At 40.8% G+C, this 20,964-nt stretch overlaps 1 protein-coding gene across 1 annotated transcript in view; it reads left to right on the plus strand.

Moving 5' to 3' along the window:
* The window catches only part of LOC121947349 (metabotropic glutamate receptor 7-like), a 133,252-nt gene that overhangs the window by 28,570 nt on the left and 83,718 nt on the right, over positions 1–20,964 (plus strand). Inside the window, exons 2-3 of the mRNA XM_042492355.1 lie at positions 12,235–12,451; positions 20,652–20,787. Coding sequence (XP_042348289.1) covers positions 12,235–12,451; positions 20,652–20,787 — 353 coding nt within the window. The remainder of the gene's footprint in view (positions 1–12,234; positions 12,452–20,651; positions 20,788–20,964) is intronic.

A 20,964-nucleotide genomic window follows, 5' to 3' on the forward strand; every position in this document is an offset into this window, starting at 1 on the left:
AGGGTGAGGGAATCGACTGGGAAAAGGGGGAAGTGGGCGTAAAGAAGGAGACGGTGGAAGGTCGTGTTAGATAAAGGATTATGAAAGCCCAACTTTCTGTCATGTAACACAAAGTCTAGTTCAGCGGTGTGGGCAACTCTGAGAAGGTGGTGTTTGTGAGTCCTGTAACAAAACGCTGCTGCAAAGCGCAGTAAACACCCAGACTGGTTTAACACTATTCAGGTACTGTCGTTATAGAATAACAGGCTGGAAAATGGTGGAGAGATGGAGTAGGAGTGCAGTGTGAGGCTGGCCTTGGTGAGGAGTGTGGAAGAGAGGGAATGAGAAAGCAGCATCCTTCCTCCTGCAAAACACACCAACTATTTTCTTTGCCAAACACGCTGTGGAGGATACACAGTTGCTGCTTGATGTATATTCAGTAGCAGCGCTTTCTCCAAGGAAGTGTGACATTCCTCAAGAGCAGACAAGTCTCAGGGAGGAAATTGTGGTGGGTGGTTGGGTCTTTGACACTGTAGGCTGGAGTTTACATCCTACATCTCTCGTATGGTAAATTTCAGGCAGCTAAAACACTTGAAGAAGGTTACACCTGGTCACTGTAAATATATATTTCCTTTTTTTTTAGCTAGGTAAATAGACTCATTGAGATTTTAAATCTTTTTTTCCATGAGCAACCTGGCAAAGAGGGCAGTATAAAATATGGTTACAATAATAACTACAAGCAGACATGTACAACTATCACACATTACACAGAGCGAGCAAAACATCCAATTAAAATGCAACACAGAACAGTCAAAGACAAAGATGTGTTCGTCGTGTATACCATGTTGTGTTTAGTGCTGTCCAATGTTTGCCTACCGTCCTTCGTTGTGTGGGGCATCTGCTTTTCTGTTTTGTTTCTATATGTATTGTATCAGTCTTTTAAGTGTAGTATTACACATGGAAATTAGAGTCCCACTAAATCTGGTGCCACCATGTTTTCATTTCTTGTAAATGATTAATGTCATTGCACGCTGTCCTTTTAAAACAATAAATAAACTAAACTAAGCACTTAGCTTGGTCAGTGAAAGATTATGGTTTTGGTTAAACATTGAAAGAATCAATTTGTCTCATCAAGTGCTTCAGGTCGGAGATGACTTTCTCAATATTTAACTCAGACCATTATTCTTCCTTCACCTTGAAGGAGGGCTGGGCGGACTTTCCAGATATCCCTGAATGATTGATCATGGATTTTAGTGTCATTAAATTGTAATGTGACAGGCAGTTATCCAACCAACAGCCATCATGTTGTTTTACTATCCGTATTACATTTTTTAAAATTATATTATTGATTTTTTTTCTTAGTCATGGTCTGGGTACTGGTTTGGTTTGTAGTATTTGTCTTGTTCTGCCTTGGTTTTGTATTATTTCTATTTTACTCACTACTTACTCTTGTTTTTTTTATCACTGTTGTACTGACCACATTTCACTGAAGAAATAGGGCTGGGTAATATATTAATATTGCGTGCTGTCTTTTCATGGGTTTAAAGGCTGTATTACAGGGGGGTGAAACCACCAATTATTTTTATTGTCAGTTAATCCGTTGATTATTTTCCTGATTAATTGATTCATTTTTTGGGTTTAGGAAATGTCAGAAAATGGTGAAAAATGTCCATATTTCACAAAGCCCAAGATGGCGTCCTTAAATTTCTTGTCTCATCCACATCCCAAACATTTTCCCTTTACTGCCATAGAGGAGAAAAGAATCCAGGAAAAAAATCACATTTAGGAGGCTGGAATGAGAGAATTTAGGCTTTTCTTTTTTAAAAAATGACTCAAACCGATTACTCAATTATCAAATTAGTTGCCAGTTTATTTGATAATTCACAACTGAGCAATTAACTATTGTGCTTCTGTAGTATATGTTAAAATGTTGTAAATATCTGAACTAACCAGAATGTTCTAACTGTTGTATTATTTACCCATCTAGTGATTATATCCTCATTACAGATACTTATTTACTTTGAAAAATCTCATTGTGTAAATACTTTGTGAAAGCATTAATAGTCAGCACTACAATATTATTGCAACATCAATATCAAGGTTTTTGGTTAAAAATATTGTAATATTTGATTTTCTCCAAATCACCTGGCCCTGCCTTAAAGCTGCTATAATCAGTATGTTTATATGAGCAATAAGTCAAATTATTGTGTGCATTTATAAGGTGTTGCTAGTTTCCCTTAACTCTATGGAGCATTTCAGCATCTTTAGCTGATTGTTTTGTTTTTCTGGCCCGAATCTTCACTATTTATGTTCATTCTTGTTACTTTCATCCATAACTATTCTTTCCCCCCTTAGGCAGCAAGTTCAGCAAAAACTATACCATCAACCCCGCACCTATAGGTGGACAAAGTTTGTGACTAGCTGGCGAACATAGTGGAACATTTAACAGCTAAAAAGCCAGATATTCCCCTCAGGGGCTGGCAGGGACCCAAAATAGAGCCAACTTATTAAGAAAAAGAAATCAGGTGAAGCATACATGTTTTACTACTTTTTCCTGAGCAGGTTGTTGCACTTACCAAAATTTGCTGTTCATCAAAAATGTATTCACCCAGCTGCAGTTGTTGTGCTGCTGTTGTCAAAAACCATTTAACGCAGGTTTAACCAAATGCTCCAGTTTCTTAAACATAACGTTAAAAATAGTAATTATACTTTAGGGGCCATTTACATGGCAACGGTTCTTGCATGAAACGTTAAACTTTTGTTGCGGTTTGGCCTTTTATTCACACAACAACGGCGTTTGGGGGCCTGAAAACACAAACTTTTGAAAACGGATTCCAGAGAATAATCTTTTGAAAACGCAACCCCCTCTGTCGCTGTGTAAACTGGCAATGTGCAGATCCTGTGAGAGCGGTGATGTCGCGGCCGCACTTGGTGATGCGCATGGTGTTCTTCTGTGGTGTGTCATTACAAAGTTACACTGGCAGCTATACTGGCCTGGCATGCATACTATGGCATGTTTGGTTGTTTTTTTGTGTCCGTGTCCACAAGGATCATTCTCACAATGTTATTATGTAAATGCAGATTTTTTCAAACGCAAAGGAAAGACCTTCCCATTTTAGGAGGGCCATTCTCATCTTTATGTGGCCTTAGTTGCCAAAAACAGATATTGTTGGGAAAGTCAGTTAACTGCACTGATAATGACCCTTTTACAGAAATGATTTGATATTGGAAGTGAACAGTTTACAGATACATTGTTGATGAAAACCCACAAAACATAATCCTGGCAGCATTACATTTTGATCAAAACTTATTTGCTAATGCAAATAGTCATACCTGAGTGTAATTATAAGGAGTGAGAGTTTAGATGAAAACGATGGATGAAATATGGCAGAAAAAAGAAAGACTCACAACACTGAGGAGGGGAAAGTTGGGTGGCATTCGAGCAAATGACTGAGGGCAGATTGTCTCGACTCGGGGGGAAACTGGCAGCCCCAGGACCTCTTTGGGCAGGAAGTGTCTGCTGATCATCTGTGTGGGCGTGTCTGAATGCAGACAGATGACTGGGAGGGAGGGAGAGACACACAGGAAGATGAGACTCACTTGTCTCTCCCTCCGATGGGGCCGAAACACACAGAGGGGCGGAGAACAGCGGAGTGGGGCTGAAAGTCACAGGTTGCGTGAGGGCACAATGATGAAACGCAGCCTTCACAAAAGGAGAATTTGAGTGAGAGACACAGATGGGCAGGAAGAGAGGGGGAGAGAGTGACAGAGAGAGGGAGGGAAAGCTGTCGGTTTCCCCCGCCCTTCCTCCCCACCTCCTCGGCTGTGTTGGCAGTGCCGTGCTCTGGTGAAGAGAGATTACCAAAGCCCAGCCTGAGGTTGCATGTATGGACACAGTCATTACCTCTGCCCTGCTAACAAATGGCTCTGCTGTCTGGACACAAACCAGTGCCTGTCTGATCCCCACCCATGTCACAGAGCTGCAGAAGCTTGATTTAGCCGGAAAGATCTAAAACTTGATAACAGCTCAATATCTTTATAGGCCTGTTTATCCCACTGTATTATTTGGTTTATAGGATATCGACCGTTGCTGTTTTACAACGCCGGCCAGTGGAGCCACAAATAAATCTCCTGACTAGTTTTTGTGGGCAAATATTTATCCCATCATGGGTGCGGCGCCCAGTTTCTGAATTGCTTTCAAAATGGCTCCTTGGCCAGTCCATAGGAGCTGTCTGTGTGTGCATGTCATTGTGCTGGTGTCACGAGGACAATCTGTGCATTGGCATCTGGCCACAGACAGCATGGTGTTAGAACCCGCTGTCATTTCCGCCGTCACCGTGGAGATTGTTGCAAACAGCCGAGTGGAGCTGACTGATGTCAAGATATACTTAGAAGCTAATCATGCAGCAAATAGAGGCACAGGGATTCCTGCAGCAGAAACTGCCTGGCTGCTCTCGCCCAGTTAAAGCCATTCATGGGAAACATTTCAGCTCTGCCACTCACAGTTCATTTGCTGCTCTGGTTTTGAGTGTTGCTCTCAGATTAATGGAAACCCGGTCCAGTTTTCTGTGCCTAATTTCTGACACTGATGGGGCCTACAGTGCTGACTTTTGTATGGAACAAGCTCTGTGTTTGATAGATGGCCTTTGTTTTTTGTCTAAGTTTTTGTTTAAGAACTCGTGGACTGTCTCGGTTTTCTGGGGAGACAGCCTGTCTTTTCATATCCGCAGATTTTCCCTCCTCTCAGATGGCAAGGATAGATGGTTGCCACTACCCCAACTGAGAGTCGTGTTGTGCCATATGCTGCCTATTTTTCTTCAAATAACATTCCTATCCGCACCGAGCATGTGAGGGAAAAGACGAAGAGCAGAGCAGCGCGGCTAGCTGCAAGAAACCCTCTCAGCTCGTCAGAATCATCACCCTCACATTAGCAGAGCAGGGCGATTAAAGCGCAAACGTTACAGTCTCTCACCTTTTCTTTGGAGCTGCCTGTGGTGCTTGTGGGCTGCTGTATGTGAAAATGCAATGGAAAGGCCAAGGCACTCTAATTAACTTCACCTGGCATTCCCACTTACTGTGAACGTGTCTAACCTTTACACAACCTCGCTTAGTCACCTCTCTTCTTAAACACCCAGGTTGAAATTCTCATTTAATGTCAGTAAGCAGATTACCACCCCCCACCCCCCATACCACCTCCCAACCCAGCCTCCGTTTTTTCCTTAACCTTCTTTAGACTTCAGCAACAGATTTTTTATTCAGGGCGGCCGCAGCACTTTGCGGTGGTAAATCAATAAAACAGTGTCCCCCATAACAGACCTCTGTGTTTTCCTTCCATCGATCCTGTCAGCCCAGATACATTCAAGTGCAAGCAAGGCGATTACCCTCAGCAATCCTAACTTTGATGTATACAGCGGATGACAGGTGCCAGACATCAGCTTTGGGTAATTGTGATACTGAAAGGGGGCATCGTTAATCATTCTCTCTCGGCCTGAACTTACTTGCCCGTGATCGCTTCACGGTTATTGTAGTTGTTGTCAATGCAGACAGCCTGCAGGCATCACTGTCAGCCTCTCACCTTGCTGCCACTCAAGCATGGAACATGTTGTCATGTGTGATGCCATATTTCACGTTATAGATTCAAAGTGTCCTAATGAAATAAAAATTGCACGCAGTTTAAAAGATGTATGTCACCACATGAAGGATGGGCTTTTTATAAAACTAGGATGTCTATGCAATAGAAAAACAACAACAAATACAAATACCAGGGAAAACAGAAAAAAAAAGTGCTGCAGTATTCGTTTTGCTTAAGAGGTATAAAACTTACAACTATCAGAATGCATTGTGCTGGACTGGAGCAATAAACACCCGGGCTTGTATCGTCTCTTGTCTGTTCTGACACAGGAAACAATATGGCGGCCAGCTGGTGACAATGGCCACAAATTACAATTAAATGATATAATAAGCATCTCAGTGAGGTCTTGTGTTCACTGAAGCAGTTGTTCATGTTCTGCACTCCTGAGGATAGGCTTGGGCAGTATCATGGTATCAAGGCATATCAGGGTATTTAGAAATCCTGATGTGTAATTTTACTGTCAAAAATACGGCATCACGTGCCCTGGAGATTATGCCGGGCCACAGTCTATGTGTGAGCAGTGTGTGTTCACACTGACAGCGTTTGTTGTTGCAGCGGCATTGCTGCAAAGCTGCCGTCTGTTATAACTACTGTATTTCTACAATTAAAAGCACATAGTCCACTCATTTATGAAGTTGGCAAGCTACTGCATTGTCACCACCACAGTCCTGCAATTGTTTCACAGTAAAATGCCTTGTGTCAACAACTGATGGAATTCTGTTGACAGAACTGTTTTCACATGGCATTTGTTTTGAAACAGAAACAGGAAAGGTCAAATAAGACTGATAAATTTGTATCTCTTCATGTCTGTGACACATAAAGACATTGAAACTGTAGTAGGGATGGGGGTGTGATAGTGTCATATACTGTACCATACCGCGGCAAAATTCCAGGAGGGAATGAAAAAAATACATACCAACCAAGCCTACCTGAGTAAACACCCTGTGGCACAATGTTTTCTTTGTTTTGTTTTTGAGCTAAGACACTTTGGTTGCATCTGGTTGCTATTATATGATATATACACAGACGTGAAAAAGGCGGTGCAAGGTAGAGTACTTGCTCTGGATAGAGAGAAGACTGAAGCAAGTAGGTAGAGAGGATGGACCCGCCGGTTTGTATGGGCTCATGAGGGGAAGCATATATTAACATATAAAAAGAATATTCAAATATTTTCCCTCCAATTGTTGTTCAGCACTTATAAGATGTGACGATTCATTTTTCGTGTATTCGTCCCTCCTCCATTGTGATTGAGTGGCTAGGTAAAAAGCAGTGATGAGAGCAGCATTTTATCCAAAGTTAAACATTTTTCACCCCTCTGCACTCAGGAAAAACATGCTATACAGGCACCACTCAACGTAGAGCTGATGCTCAGCACTTCTTCATGCTGCTGCTGTTTGTAGCACAGTGTAAATATGCAGTGTTCCCATTGTGAAGAATTAGACAAGTACTCTGGTCTCTGGAAAAAACTCTTTGGTGGACACAGCCAGTAACAGAATCTTGGTTCATTTTTGATCAGCACTTTTTCAGCCTCTTTTTTTCCACAAAATAGGCAACACTATGACGCTTTCTTTCTTTGTTTTGTATTTGGGGGGGGTCGTCTCTCTTTCTCTGCATCCACCTCTATACTCTTTGTGTCCGTGAGATGGGCATATGAAAATCTCTAGAGCCAGAGAAAAGCTGCCTTTTGCGTCATCTGGCAGATTTCAGCTCAGAGATGAGCAGGAAGATCTGGGCGTTGGTAAGATTGAGAGAAATTGACCACACTTGTTTTACAAGGTCAGTGCACATTGTTATGATACAAAGCTGTTTCAAAATAGGCAAAGTATCCCTTTAAGTGTTGCGGTGAAATGAGCTGATTGTTAATATAGATGAGGGATTAACAAAAAATAATCCTTTCCTCATTGCAAGCTAATTATTTACAGAAAATTGTTCTAAAATGTTGAAAAATATCCATACTCCTCGCCTTATCTCTGCATCATGCAGAAATTCAAATCTGCTGCAATTTGTGGCAACAAGAGCTTGTTTAGTTGAAACCATTCAGGGAATCAATCATGCAACTGTTAAGTGGCAAAGCTAAACTTTGTTGTCTGTAATCTACTGAGAAAGATATAATCAGGTTCGGAGGGTTTCAATTGAATTTACTTATTTCATAAATAAGGTTAAATTCCGAACTTGCATTCCACTTGATTTGTAGCCCATTATCTACCGGAGAGAAAATACAAAGGTGTTAGATTCTAATCAGTATTAGTTAGTCAGCATCTCTTTGTAGTGTAATTCCTGAAGATTTAATCCTCACACCTCGGCATTTTCTCAATCAGGGTGTAGCGCTGTTGTTACCTGGGGGTCAAAGTGGTAATTAAAAAAGCAGTCTGGAAACATAGTGGTTTAGATTCCTGGGGAATAAGGAGTAGAGAAATTATATCAACAGGGTACAAGCCTGGGACGAAGTAAAAAGACATCGCCATCTTAAATGGTTCCTCGCAGCAAAAAGCTCCAGAGAGACAAATGTTCAAGCAGCTTTCTGTCCCAGCTGGGGCGAAGACGAGATGTGATTCAACAAACCTATAACACCTTTTGGCTGCATAGTATTACTTCAACAGCTCTGTTAAAATACATCCACTATCAAATGTTTCAAATGGATGCTTCACTTTTTTGAAGAAGAGTCTTTTTAAATGCAAATCACTGCTGCTGTTGCTTTTCCATTACTTTGCTGCGCAGCCTTTTTGACCCACTACACTCAATTTAGGCTGCCCTGGAGTGACTTAATGTGTGACATCGCCGCAGCATTCCCACCTGTGAATTTGTTTAATTGCATCACTGATTTTCTGTTTGCCGGTTTTAGTATTTGTTTTTTTTTTCCTTTTGGGCGACTTGAGCATATTGAGTCGTCTCAAGCTTGACTCCTCAATTTGTCAGCTTTGTGCAGTTGACCCCCTTTGAGTTGTGGGTCAAAGCTATAACTCACACTCTGTGAGTTGAAGCAATCCCATCAGCGAGCCGCTGTGTCCTCATTCCTGTGTTTCCCCAGTGTCCGGCTGCTTTTGATCACTCTAACAGAAATGGATGGCATTCATACAGTGCTTAGATTAGACTGTGTGATGAGGTACTGCACATGTTTCAAGAGAAAATGCTGCATGACCGTGCCTGTGCGTCCACCTGTCTAGTGGAAGGTCGCCAGGTTGATCCCATACATGCCACCAGGTGTGATTGCCATTTCAGAGCCTCGAACACAGTTGCTGATGAGATATACGTATGTCTTTTTCAGGCAGCCTTTGGAACAATCTTAAACTAGATCCTCGAATCCTTTGATTTACTTTGTTCTGGTTTTTCATGATGAATGCAATGAGATATGTTCTTACTTCCTACATTTTCTTCTATGGAGATACTTAGCTTGTATGAATCAAGAATAAAGTATTCAGACAAGCGGCAGGGTTAAAAACTGAAGCTGACGAACAAATGTCAAAAACTGCAGTTCCTTGATTAGCCACTCCAGGCTGTCCCTAATCCCCATGCCAAACCCCAGGAATGAGTCCTAAAACCCGGAAATCCATTAGTGTTTCATCACCGCTGGTTCCCTTGTCTTGCAGAAATAAACATGTTTACAGCCTGATACAAAAAAAATGTTTATGCTGATGCAGAGCAGGTAAAATGTTTACCATGATAACTATTTTAGCATGCCAATTTTTCCAATTAGTACTAAAGGTACACTCAGTATTTAGTTATTGCAATGCATTTTAATGGAGACATGAACATGTGTACCAGATTTCATGGCAATTCTTTCAAAAGTTGGTATAGCTGTTTTTGTTTAATGGTGGCGCTAGAAGAAAAGTGGACAGAGTAACTCACAGATTTACATTTCCATCTCCAGAGCAATAATGCTAGCTAGCTTTGCTGAAATCTGAGTAATTTTATTTAGGAGTAAGCTGAACACCTGCAGACTATTGAGGGGATATCTGAACATTAGGAAAAGTGACTATCTTGCATCTTGCTAAAGAACTTGGCCTGTTGTATATCCTTATGGGATGCTCTTATCTACACTGTTTAGTTGATAGTGTTTCTCAGTTGTTAGTTGAAAGTGGTCATTAGGTGTAATTACACTGCTCCCTTTAATGGAAGAACCTTCTGAAGTATAAAAGCATTATTTAACACCATTCACATTTAAAAGAAATCTAACCCATGTTTAACCAGGCAAGTCGCGTTGAGATCAACAATCTCTTTTTCAAGGGAGACATGGCCAAAATCTCAGTGTAAGAGTTACAGACAACAACCACAATAAAAAAACACACAAAAAATACACATTAAGTATATAGCAATATTGAAATACCTAAACAAAATGACAAATACCAACCGATTAATTCACCCTTGTACTCATGATAGCTTCAAAAGCAGGCAGAGGGACCAGTTCTCTTAGTTTCAGGACTTTTCTTCAGTTTGCAGACTGTTGCTACAGTCAGATCTCTGTTCAGTCAAACAGCAAATATATGAAGAGAGTTTACCTATCATAGCTTTATAAATTAACAAATACCAATGACTAAGCCTATGAAAGGTCAAAGATGGCCAATTAGCTCTGTAATGAAGCATACAGTTTTGAGTTAGAGCTTCACAATTTGTGACAAAGCTCACTGCAATATGTAACATGTGCAAGCAATGTGCAGATGCATTTATGTATACCAGATCACCATTAATCCAGAAGGGGTTAAAAAGTAGCAGTGACCATTTTTTTTCTGCCTTCAAAAAAGAAACAGGACTTATTTCTGATATAAAACCTTAACTCCAACCTCAGCTTTTTAAGAGGAGGAATTCCCCACAAAAATATCAAAAAAGCATGAATGTTCATCCTTGACCATGGATGCAGTGTGTGACATTAAAAATGATAACTCAAGGTTCTCTTACTATTCTCCGCAACACAAAGCAATTGATAGATTTGACCTGGAGAAAAACCCTCTTTCATTCAAGGTCTGCTTTCGAGCCTTGAGCTTTCAACCACTGTCCTCAGCAGATGGAGTTTGCTCATTTCTCATCATGTGAGCTAAATATGCATTTTCAGTCACATCAAAGACTTGGAAGCTGAGGAAGCTTGTGAGATGCATTTGAAATCTGAATTCCTTAAGATTAATATTTGGATATGCTGCAGGCTGGTGAAGACAGACCGAGGTCTCACCAGGAGGGAAGTGTAAAAGAGCGCTTACGAGGCTGTGCTGCTAGTTCATAAAAAACTGCTGCAAAGACATTTCTGTGGTAAGACTTCATTGATATGTTAAGAGAAGAAAGTGACAGCGCAGCACGTTGCCCAGGTAACAGACTCAATATAGGCTCTATAAAATATTGGATTACATAATGTCAGTATTCTTAGATGTGCAGTTGAAAAGATTATGTGAAATATATGAAAAATGTATCGCTTGATGGCTTTGCTTGATGCATCTGCCTGTGAAAGCAGCAAAAGAAATAAGTAATGTGCCAAGCTTGCTTGTTTTTCAGTCAGACTTTAAGTTTATTAACTAATGGGACAGATATTATTGTTTACATAGGTGGCACACCTGATAGTGATAGTTGCCAAAAATTATGTCTGACATTCTGTTTAAAATATGAGAGATTCATGTTGTAACTCTTTGTAATGGGACAGTATTCTTGTGTGGCCTGGACAGTAATTTTACCCTCTCTAAACGATGCATTTAAAAGCTGTGATCCTAAATGATATCTTACAGGTTCCCAAAGGCTCCTTGAAAGTGCTTGACTTTATATTTTGTGCAAGAATAGAAATGGAACTTCTTTCAGTATGGTCTTCCACCACTATAACACAGCACAACTGAGAAGTGTTCACAGGTATAAGCCTCTTCCTTTATTATTGTTGTTTGTGAGCTTCTGTAAAGCCTGCTGTCTCTCATTATAGAAATTTTCAGTGTCATCACAGTAATTAACCTTGAACTATTTCTCTAAATATGCTGCGTTGGATCCTTAAATTTAAGGAAATTGGGCCTAGAAAGTCCTTGAATAGTCCTTGAATGTAATGTTTAAGAAGGTGTGGGAGCCCCAGTCTTAAATTTATTTACCTTGCCTGCACACTGATGCAACTGAGCTAAATAAGAAAATGTTAGCAAGTTAAATTGTGAAATGAAAACATTTTGGATGATATGCTTTATCGCTTTCTTCTCAAGAGTTAGATGACCAAATACCTTGATATCGATATTGCAACAATATTGTAGGGTTGGCTATTGGTGCTTTCACAAAATATATACACGATGGGAATTTTCAGTGGGTAGAGGAAAATAGGAAAATAAAAGAACAATCAATAAGTTCAGAAAATTACATCACCACAGTGTAATGCAGCTTTTAAAACCAGGAAAAGGCAACGCCTTTGATATTTCCCCAAAATCAAAGACAATATCTAGTCACACATAACAATATCGAAATAATCTTGATAAATTGCCTAGCCAACCTCTTACGTAGGCACTCAAATAAAATGCCAGTGAAGATAGACAGTGAGTGATTTCGGACACAGTCATTCAAAAATGTGATTTGTCAAAGCAGTCACCATGGCAACCCCCCATGGTACTGCACCAGAATAGCACCAACACATGAGTAAACATCCCTTTCCCTCCCCAACCCCTCTTGTTCTGTTCAAGATCCCGCAGATCAGCTATGCGTCAACAGCCCCGGAGTTGAGTGATGACAGGCGCTATGACTTCTTCTCACGGGTGGTTCCTCCAGACTCATTCCAGGCCCAGGCCATGGTGGACATTATCCGAGCCCTGGGCTGGACCTACGTCTCCACCATCGCTTCAGAGGGCAGCTACGGAGAGAAGGGAGTGGAGGCCTTCACACAACTCTCCAAAGAAGCAGGTAAGGAAAGGTGATCAGTGATGGACACCAAATAGAGTTAGAATAATTTTTTTAGAAAAATTAGATGATCTTCTTTATTGTATTGCATTTTTTTTTTACCATAGTAAGATCAGTGTTGCCTTTCCAATTCATCATGAAATCTGTTTTGGGTGGATGAATTATTGATCTGTTTGGCAATCTCTGCCCCAGTCCCCCAGTGAGTTGTGGAGTGTTACTGGAAATGTAGACAGCTTGTAGAGAGGATGCAGCGTCACAATGAGTATGGCCTGTACCCATGTTGCTGTATTGTGTGTCACCATTTCAACTTTTTTTTGCAGCCTGCACACTCAGGAGAGGAATTGTCTGAAAATGTCTAAATGTCTTCTCTTTAGCCAGCAGGAAGGAGAGAGAGAGAGAGAGAGAGAAAAAAAAAAACTCTGGCAACTGGTCATTTGGGAGACATGAGTTTTGTTTTACACTCTGCCTTTTCTGTTTCACTCAACCTCATTTTTATCCCTGCTAGTGAGAGAGCAGGGCTCTGAGGATGGTAATGATGGTCAGTCAGTCTTGTGGTCAGTCAGTTCAAAACACTCCGGTTCGGTTGTGTGCATGAAGCAGTGGGGTTTTAGATATTTAGTCTTTTTAGAAAAGCAGCCAGCCGTCTTTGGTGTGTATCTCTTGATATTTCTCTCAGAAACCTTATGATTAAACAGAGAGAGCTGAACCCCTGAATGGGCTCAAATCAAGCTATTAGAATCGGTCTTGTTTGTTGGGTCCTGTAATGTAACGTTAATGGTGATTGTTTAAAGTGGCAATGATCCTTTTTCAGGTTTAACAGCAATGTTGTTAAGTTCACATTTGTCTTTTTAAAAAGGTTAGAACAAGGATGTTGAGGAGTGTTTACAGCAGACATTTGCATTCAGAAAACGTGTTGTGGTTTTGCCTGTAAGTGGCCTGAAAATTGTGCACATGCTTGACTCACCTGCTTTTTTCCACACTGATGCTGTTGGCATGTGGTGGTACATGTGAATCAGCAGTCACTGCTGTCAGCAGGAGATACTCAGTTGGTATATAGTACAAAGGGTTGGCTATGTTGTCAAATCATGTTGTTTACAATCTGCTGTTGCAAGATCACGACAAGGATACAATTTTATAATGCAATACTTTGAGATTGAACCTTAGATTGTATATAAAGATGGCTTTGCGACATGACCTCCTCCAAAAATAAAGCCAAAATATCCTGGATATGGCTGGCCATGTTGCATTGGTGACTTCAATTACAGACAGAGTCTGTGCAGTAGCAATCTCAACGTTTTCAAGTTCCCACCCATACACCCATCTGACCAATCGCAAGCAGCCCCATTGATCACAAGCACATCAGTTGGCACACACAGCTGTCAATCATAACATCACACTCCCTTTTTATAGCATCAACTAATAAATTAAAACCAAACTTATCAGAAAAACAAACAAGAGTGTTAACAACTACCTAAAGTGACAGAAACCATGCGTGAGAAAAAAACCTATTTAACATGTAGTTTGAGTTTTTAGTTGAGCCATGTCCTATCAACTAACATAGAGGGGCAGGCTTTATGGCGCCACTCATTTGGTAATTATCACTGGTATTGCCATCCTGACCCAACAACTTTGATGTGGTAACATTGTGCCCACCTTCCGGTCTCCTCCCACGTCACTCCTGTTAGTAAGTGGCACAACTGATGTATTGCTAAGCCCCGTCCCCTTAGTTCACTCAGACAAAGAATGGGCACGCTGCCTAAACTAATAATGGCAGCTGTCAGTATCAAAGACATGTAGACATCCTTGTTTAATTATCAGTTTTACGTGCCACACAGCGTAACTTAAATATGGTTAAGCTAATATTTACCAACACTTGACTGGTGGCTGGTGCTATTTATCCCCCATGGCCAAAGCTAATGTTGGTTAACCAGAAGAGATCGGAGAGTTGGCAGTGGGCAATATGTTCTGCATGTTAACACACCTAGAACGTTGTCTGTCATCAAGGCCAACAGAAAATAATGTAAAAGCCAAGACATTTACATCAATGATTATTAAAATTTCCCCACCTCTAAATAGACAGCACTTTGAAATGCAGTGCTAAACTCTCTGAGTCAGTGGAGCGACGGACTACAAAGAAAGACCTCATGTATTTCATGTTATTTTGCTCTTTTTTCGTAATGATTAACTGGTTAGTTACCGGTTAATTTGTTGGGTTATTGAAAGCAAAATTAACTGAAACTGGCATCCACAATTGCAACAATGTTTAAATGGATAAGATCTACCAGTAGCTTTGTGCTGTGAATCCTTTCAAGATTAATGTTATCTGGGCCCATCTGGGCTGGAAAAGAAATCACCCTCCATGATTCATGACAGCACATCCACACAGCTCATGACAACAGGAGCAAGTGTTTTGCTGCTTCTCACCTCGACCTTCCATGAATCCCAATCCATTTCCTGTAAATCCGCAGGGAGCGATCTCTGTCTCTTCTAATGTACAGAAACCTCTAAAACAAGGAAAGCTAATGATATCCCACAGGCACTGATCAGAAGTCCAGTGTGCATGAATATTTTATCTGTGTGCATCCATGTCCAGTGTAATCACTCATTAAAACTTTAAGAAGCTGTTTGCGGTCGTGTAATTTGCATCGACAGAGAAAAAGAGAGAGAAATAGAAAGTAGCCTGTATGTGAACAAAAAAGAAAAAGTACTGATTTAAAGCTTATTTTGGAATTTTTCATTTATCTTACATCCTATGGATAAACACAGTCTCTCCCTGCTTCTTTCCTCAGATGTATTTTCCACTTATGTTTTCCTTTTTTTTTCTCATGCAAAGAGCCGTAAACACACTGCTATTATTGTGACTCTTGAACAGCTACACAAGGAGTATGAAATTATAAGCCATTGTTGCTGTTGACTCATCCTATTGCTACTGAGCTGCAGTCACTTTGCAATATTTTGTATTCATATACAAATGGGAATTATTTCCTCCAAAGAAAAAGCCTCCCGTACCCAAGGCATCTTATCTTTAATAAACACATTAATTATGTAATAGCATAACTGTACATTCACAGGATTCATTCAAAGGTTTCGGTTCTGCACCAAAACAGACTAAAATGGATTGAATTGAATGTGAAGCAAACATCTTAGTAAATATGGAAAGAGAGAATATGTGGAAAAGAGTGTAAGTGTGATGTGAGTAGATGTATTAAACACTGAAAATTGCTAAACTGCCGAACAACAGCCACATTTTTGGGTGGATGTTGTTTGTTGCAGCATCCCTGTGCAAGCTGATCCATGAGGCCCTGAGACTTTTTTATGTGTGGCTGCCCTGTTTGGTTGCAGTGAAATGTCAGATGCATTAGTAGGATTCTCGCTTCACCACTTCAAGGAGAACCATCTAGTGGACTAATGCAATACGGCTACCCATTACCCCAAGCCGAGACTGGAGTGATGGTCAGCCCGTATTGATCTCTTGTGTTTTTTTCTATTCTTCTTTTTTTATTTTAGCTCTACTTTCTCTCTTCCTGTTTAGGCACTGTTCCACTGTGCACCTTCATCCTGGCTCCAGGTGAAGCTGGCAGAGATTAATCTTGTTTGTATTTTTCTGTGTCTGTCTGGATTCAGGCCAGAGCGATGGAGTTCAGTTTTCCCATTTGATAAAAAGACTCGCATTTGAGGAAAACCTCCCACAAAGTATCACTGTGGAATTGATTGCAGTGAGTTGCCAACACGATGCATTCTTAGATCTAGTCTGAGCTGTGAAAGGGGGAGAAAAAAATCAGCCAGTTAAGTATTACACTCATATTTAGCAGTCTGAGAGGACTGGGGAGGAAGCCTGATGCATCTGCAAACACCATAAAAATAGAGCACGATACTTCTGCATGACCCTTCGGCATTGCCAAGTCCCAGACCGTCAGTGGAAGGGCACACAGATGTAGAATATGAATGTCAGCCGCATGTCAGCCCATTTTGATGTGCTCCCATGTGTTCAGACGGGGAGACTGGAGAGAGCGGGTCTGCCTTTTGACTGCTGAGGTGATAAATATAATTGCAGCATTATGGATGCCCTGGAGATTTGGGTTTGGAGGGTGTTCAGTAGGCGGGTGGGGGGTCGAATCCATCAAGAGCCTCTAATTTAAAAGGATTTGTATTTCACTAAGCAAAATGGCGAAGCTAGATTCCTCGCCTTGGAGTGCATTTTCAGAACCAAGGGCATTGAGGATGAATAATTGAAGCAGTTAATGCAGTGCATGACCTATGGCACTCAGACAGATAAGCAGAGAACTTTCCAAGGGCCTGATGAATTTAGCCATCATGATCATTTAGCTGCCTTTGATATATTAATCAAATGTGGAGCAGAGGGTAGGGGTTCACAATACATATATAGTTTTGATATTATGTTGTAGGATCATAGGTAAATGAATAAAGTGAAACTAAAATGTCAGTGTCAAAACCCCATTTCTATTGCAGGCAGACATCTAAAAGAAGTCCCCTTCCATTCAAAAATCTATATTGTTATGTCCCCTAAAATGTCTGAACAGTGGTGTGTCTAAACTGTTTTTTACTGGGGTGACCCAAGTGGGGAACTGACTTATGCAGGGTTGACATAAAGTATGACCTGAGTTGCTGCAGGCCAACACATCAGCGTAGCTTTAATTGACGATTTTTGTCTTCACTAACCATACCTACTTTAATTACTTACAATGCAGTGTCTTACGTTCCTGTTTATAGTTTTGTTTAAAAAATAAATAGATCTACCAATCACAACACAACAGTGTCACACCACACAAATGTAAAATAAAGTTTCTATACTTCATTAAAGAAATTGTTCCTCCAAAGGTAAATAGTACAATAGCAAGTATAAGGTGCCAACAAAATTAAAGTGCCCAAAAAATTTAATAAATAAGCCTGTGTAAACAAACTTTTATAAGGGAACTGGATACAGCGTTGGAGGCTGGGCCCCGTAAATCCCTGTGAGAGTTGTCCTGCGGCTCTCGAGGCCAAAAATCTTGTTTTCTGTGGTATAAAATTACCTGAATCTTTCGTATTATAGCCAATAGAGCAAGCGCACATTAGACTTCAGCAGCGGAGCGTCTAACTTCTGGTTTAGCCTTTCACTAACTTGAATGGTAATAAAAATTATGCAATTGTGTGGCTCTTAAATGCTTTTGAAATGCTGTCAGACAGAATCAATTAAATCCCGATAGTGAAACAAGTCATTTTGTGGGGTTGTATCCACTGATTTGCAGACGTCTTTTTCTCAAAGTAAGTCCATTGGAAGGAGTCTGTTTGAGCCTGTTGGCATCACATGATACAGCAGACCGAGAAACTGTAATTCCAAATTTGGCCACTATTTCAAATGGGTTTGAAGCCTGGCATTGTTCCTGGGAGCACGGGCCAAATCTAGAATTCCTCAGTGAGAGTAGATCTACGTTTTTTGTTTTTGTTGTTGTTGTTTTGTGTGTTTTTAACTCTTATGAGGGAAAACCATTTTAAACTAAATATTAGTTTGACTATCAGTTTATGCTTTTTAACATGTCTGGAGGGGGATTTAAACAGTCTTTGGGTTATGCTTGAAACAAATTAGTTTGTTTTACTTGTTGTCTGTCTACATCAAAACTGTAAAACTGTACATAGCTGTATAAGAACAACCGCGCACATTTTCAGACAGCCTCCCCTGGAAAATATTCATAGTGTTGGTGTGTAGGTTGTACACACAAAAAGTGCCAGAAATAGTTGTGTAACAAACAAAACTTGACCTCCTTCACCCCAGTGTGAAGTGGGTGTGAATGTAAAACTGTCTATTTCGGTATGCTATAGACACACATTTCTGCCGATGTTTATCTGACGTCAGAAAGGTGTGTGTGGGAGGGTTTCCGAAGGTGTTGACCATCCGACAAGCAGTTTTGATGTATACTGGTGCCTCAAGTGGCAGCCAGAATGTACAGTATCACTATACAATCCTATTTCGAAGAAAAGACTACGGGCTGGAGTACAACACTCTCTTCTTCCAGAGCCTGACACTTATCCGTCTCACATCACACATCTCCAGCTAAGACAGACATGCAGCTATTCTTTAAACCCACTGTTTGAGTCGAGGACTCTTTCAAGTCCACACAGTGCCTTCCAGTGACAGGTGAAGGCGTGCCGACCCACAGCACAGCACTCTGGAGGTGCAGATACCATACTTGCATTTCCATCATGCCTGACTAACTGACTGACTAACTGACCATCTGACTGACTGGCAGATGAGAGATTCTGCAGGCATTCAATAATTTAGCCACCCCTGCATGACTGCCAGCCCGCAGCCTTTAGGGCAGCCTTAAGCCCGCAGTGTGTTCAGCTCTTTGCTCTCTCTCTCTCTCTGAAGATGGGATCTACTCCAAATGCTTCTTATCTTCATCAGTGGCTCCTGTGGTCTCTGTCTGTATTATTGACTGTTGTGACCTATAATATGTCTCTGCTCAAGACTGTTATACCATTATAAGGCTTCACACAAGCCCGCAGGGTTTTTTTTTGTCATGGAGTTAATGCATTTTCATGAGACTTAAGTTCTCAGTGGAAAAAAAGAGATTTTTTTTTCCTCTGTGGAATTAATGCATGTGTGATGAGTCTACCTACCTGCAGACTTACAACCCTGGAACTGAAAGGTGCCGCTAATACACCATAGTCAGATATTATACAGTGCTAGAGTTTCCTAAAACAGAAACCTAGAAGTACGGTGTCAAACTGTGGGCTTTCTGGCTCAAATCAACTGAAATCTCAGTTCTAAAACAGAGCTTTAGTGTTGTCCCTTAGAGACCCACATCACTAGCTGCTCTGCAAAAATGACACCAAGGCACGTTTCACATACCACAAACCCTTAAGCAACAGCTAGGCCATTTACGGGATCTCCATTTTTATGTTTAGTCCACTTAGGGAGGAAAACAGCAGCCATCCCAGAGGTCTTTTGGCACATACAAAATGTTTTCTCGCAGCGAGAAATATGCCCAAATCTTCCTGCTGATACTTGAAAAATGGATAGTTAGGAAGAGTTCAGCAGTTGTCATTTTTCCATCTTCTGCCTTTAGAAATGCCACAGTAAACCGTGACTGGAAATGTGTGATCTGCCAGCTAAAAGCTGTTTATATCAAAGTAATGAGCCTGAGGAGACTGGCAATTAGGAGATTCCTTCCATTTCTCTGTCTACTCAGGGAAACTCAAACTGAAAGGTTATTGGGTAGGCTATTAAAATGCTTGAGTGGAGGAAATTTTAATTGGTTTGGGTAGAGTTTTGCTGTTGACTCAGGACACTGCTGCCTCACATCCAGGCCTATAGAAGTTCTTTCGCGCAGGTGATCATATTATCTGTTTATCCAAAGTATCTCAAAGGTTAGCTTGTCCTCGGCACCTGTAATTACCACAACAGACTGAAGCAAAACTCATTTTATTTATTTATTTATTTTTTATGAAAGATATAAATTTTATTTTCCAGCCGATAATGAGCTGTTGAATAAAACCCCTGTAGACAACAATACCGAGCAAACTGCTGTAAGCCTATTGTGATAATTTACTGTGCCAAATACAGTATGTAGCAGCTCTTTAGCAACACACGGAAGCAGCAATCAACACCCTTCGTCCTGTACAAACTCATTAGTGGTGACCTGTCTGAGAATGATTTATTGTCAGTATTAATATCCTCTTTGTTTGTTATTGCCGCCTGTGCTATCTGATTGGTTCAGGGTCCAACAAGAGATGTTTGATAACGACTTTAAATGAAAAGTCAATGGCAAGCTGTTGGATTTTCTCAAATCCATAATATGAAATCTGTAGCTTTATGTCCCTGTTGGTGTGGATTATTGGATTTGTTATAGCAGATATGTTTATAACTCTCTCTGTGAAATGACTCTGGCGCTTGGTCGGGAGGTGCAGTTTGACTGTTATATTGCATGCTGCTGTGGTTTTCAGATCATTGCCAAAATGTAAATGTAAACACTGTAAGACGATCATTTAGCCTCTATAGTAGGCATGACAGCACCATTAAAATCTCACTATTGTGTTCAGATGTTTACCCATTTCTATATGGAGGAGATTTCCATAGGAGAAAAAAAGCAGCGATTGTGACCCCAGGCTTTCGTGTGTGTATGTGTGTGTGTGTAAAAGTGAGTGAATGAGCTCATCCCAGAGGCCTTATCATTTCTTACTCTTCTCCCATTAAAAAAAGGTGGAATCTGTATCGCCCAGTCTTTGAAAATTCCTCACAACCCCAAGCTGGAGGATTATGACAAAGCCATCCAACAACTGCTGGAAACGCACCACTCGCGGGCAGTCATCATCTTTGCCAGCGAAGAAGACATACGGTGAGCAGTGCACCCATGTTGTTCAGGCGTGTTGATGGCTTGCCATGTTGAGGTCTTTAATCTTTGAGTAGCAGCTCCTGAAGACAGGCTAGAGGTACCGATTTACCATGCGTACGGGATGTCTGTTACACAAACATACCTCCAACAACACAAACACAATCGTGCCTCAGAGGAGAA

Source organism: Plectropomus leopardus, chromosome 8 (assembly GCF_008729295.1).
Source record: "Plectropomus leopardus isolate mb chromosome 8, YSFRI_Pleo_2.0, whole genome shotgun sequence".
Classification (NCBI taxonomy): Eukaryota; Metazoa; Chordata; class Actinopteri; order Perciformes; family Serranidae; genus Plectropomus; species Plectropomus leopardus.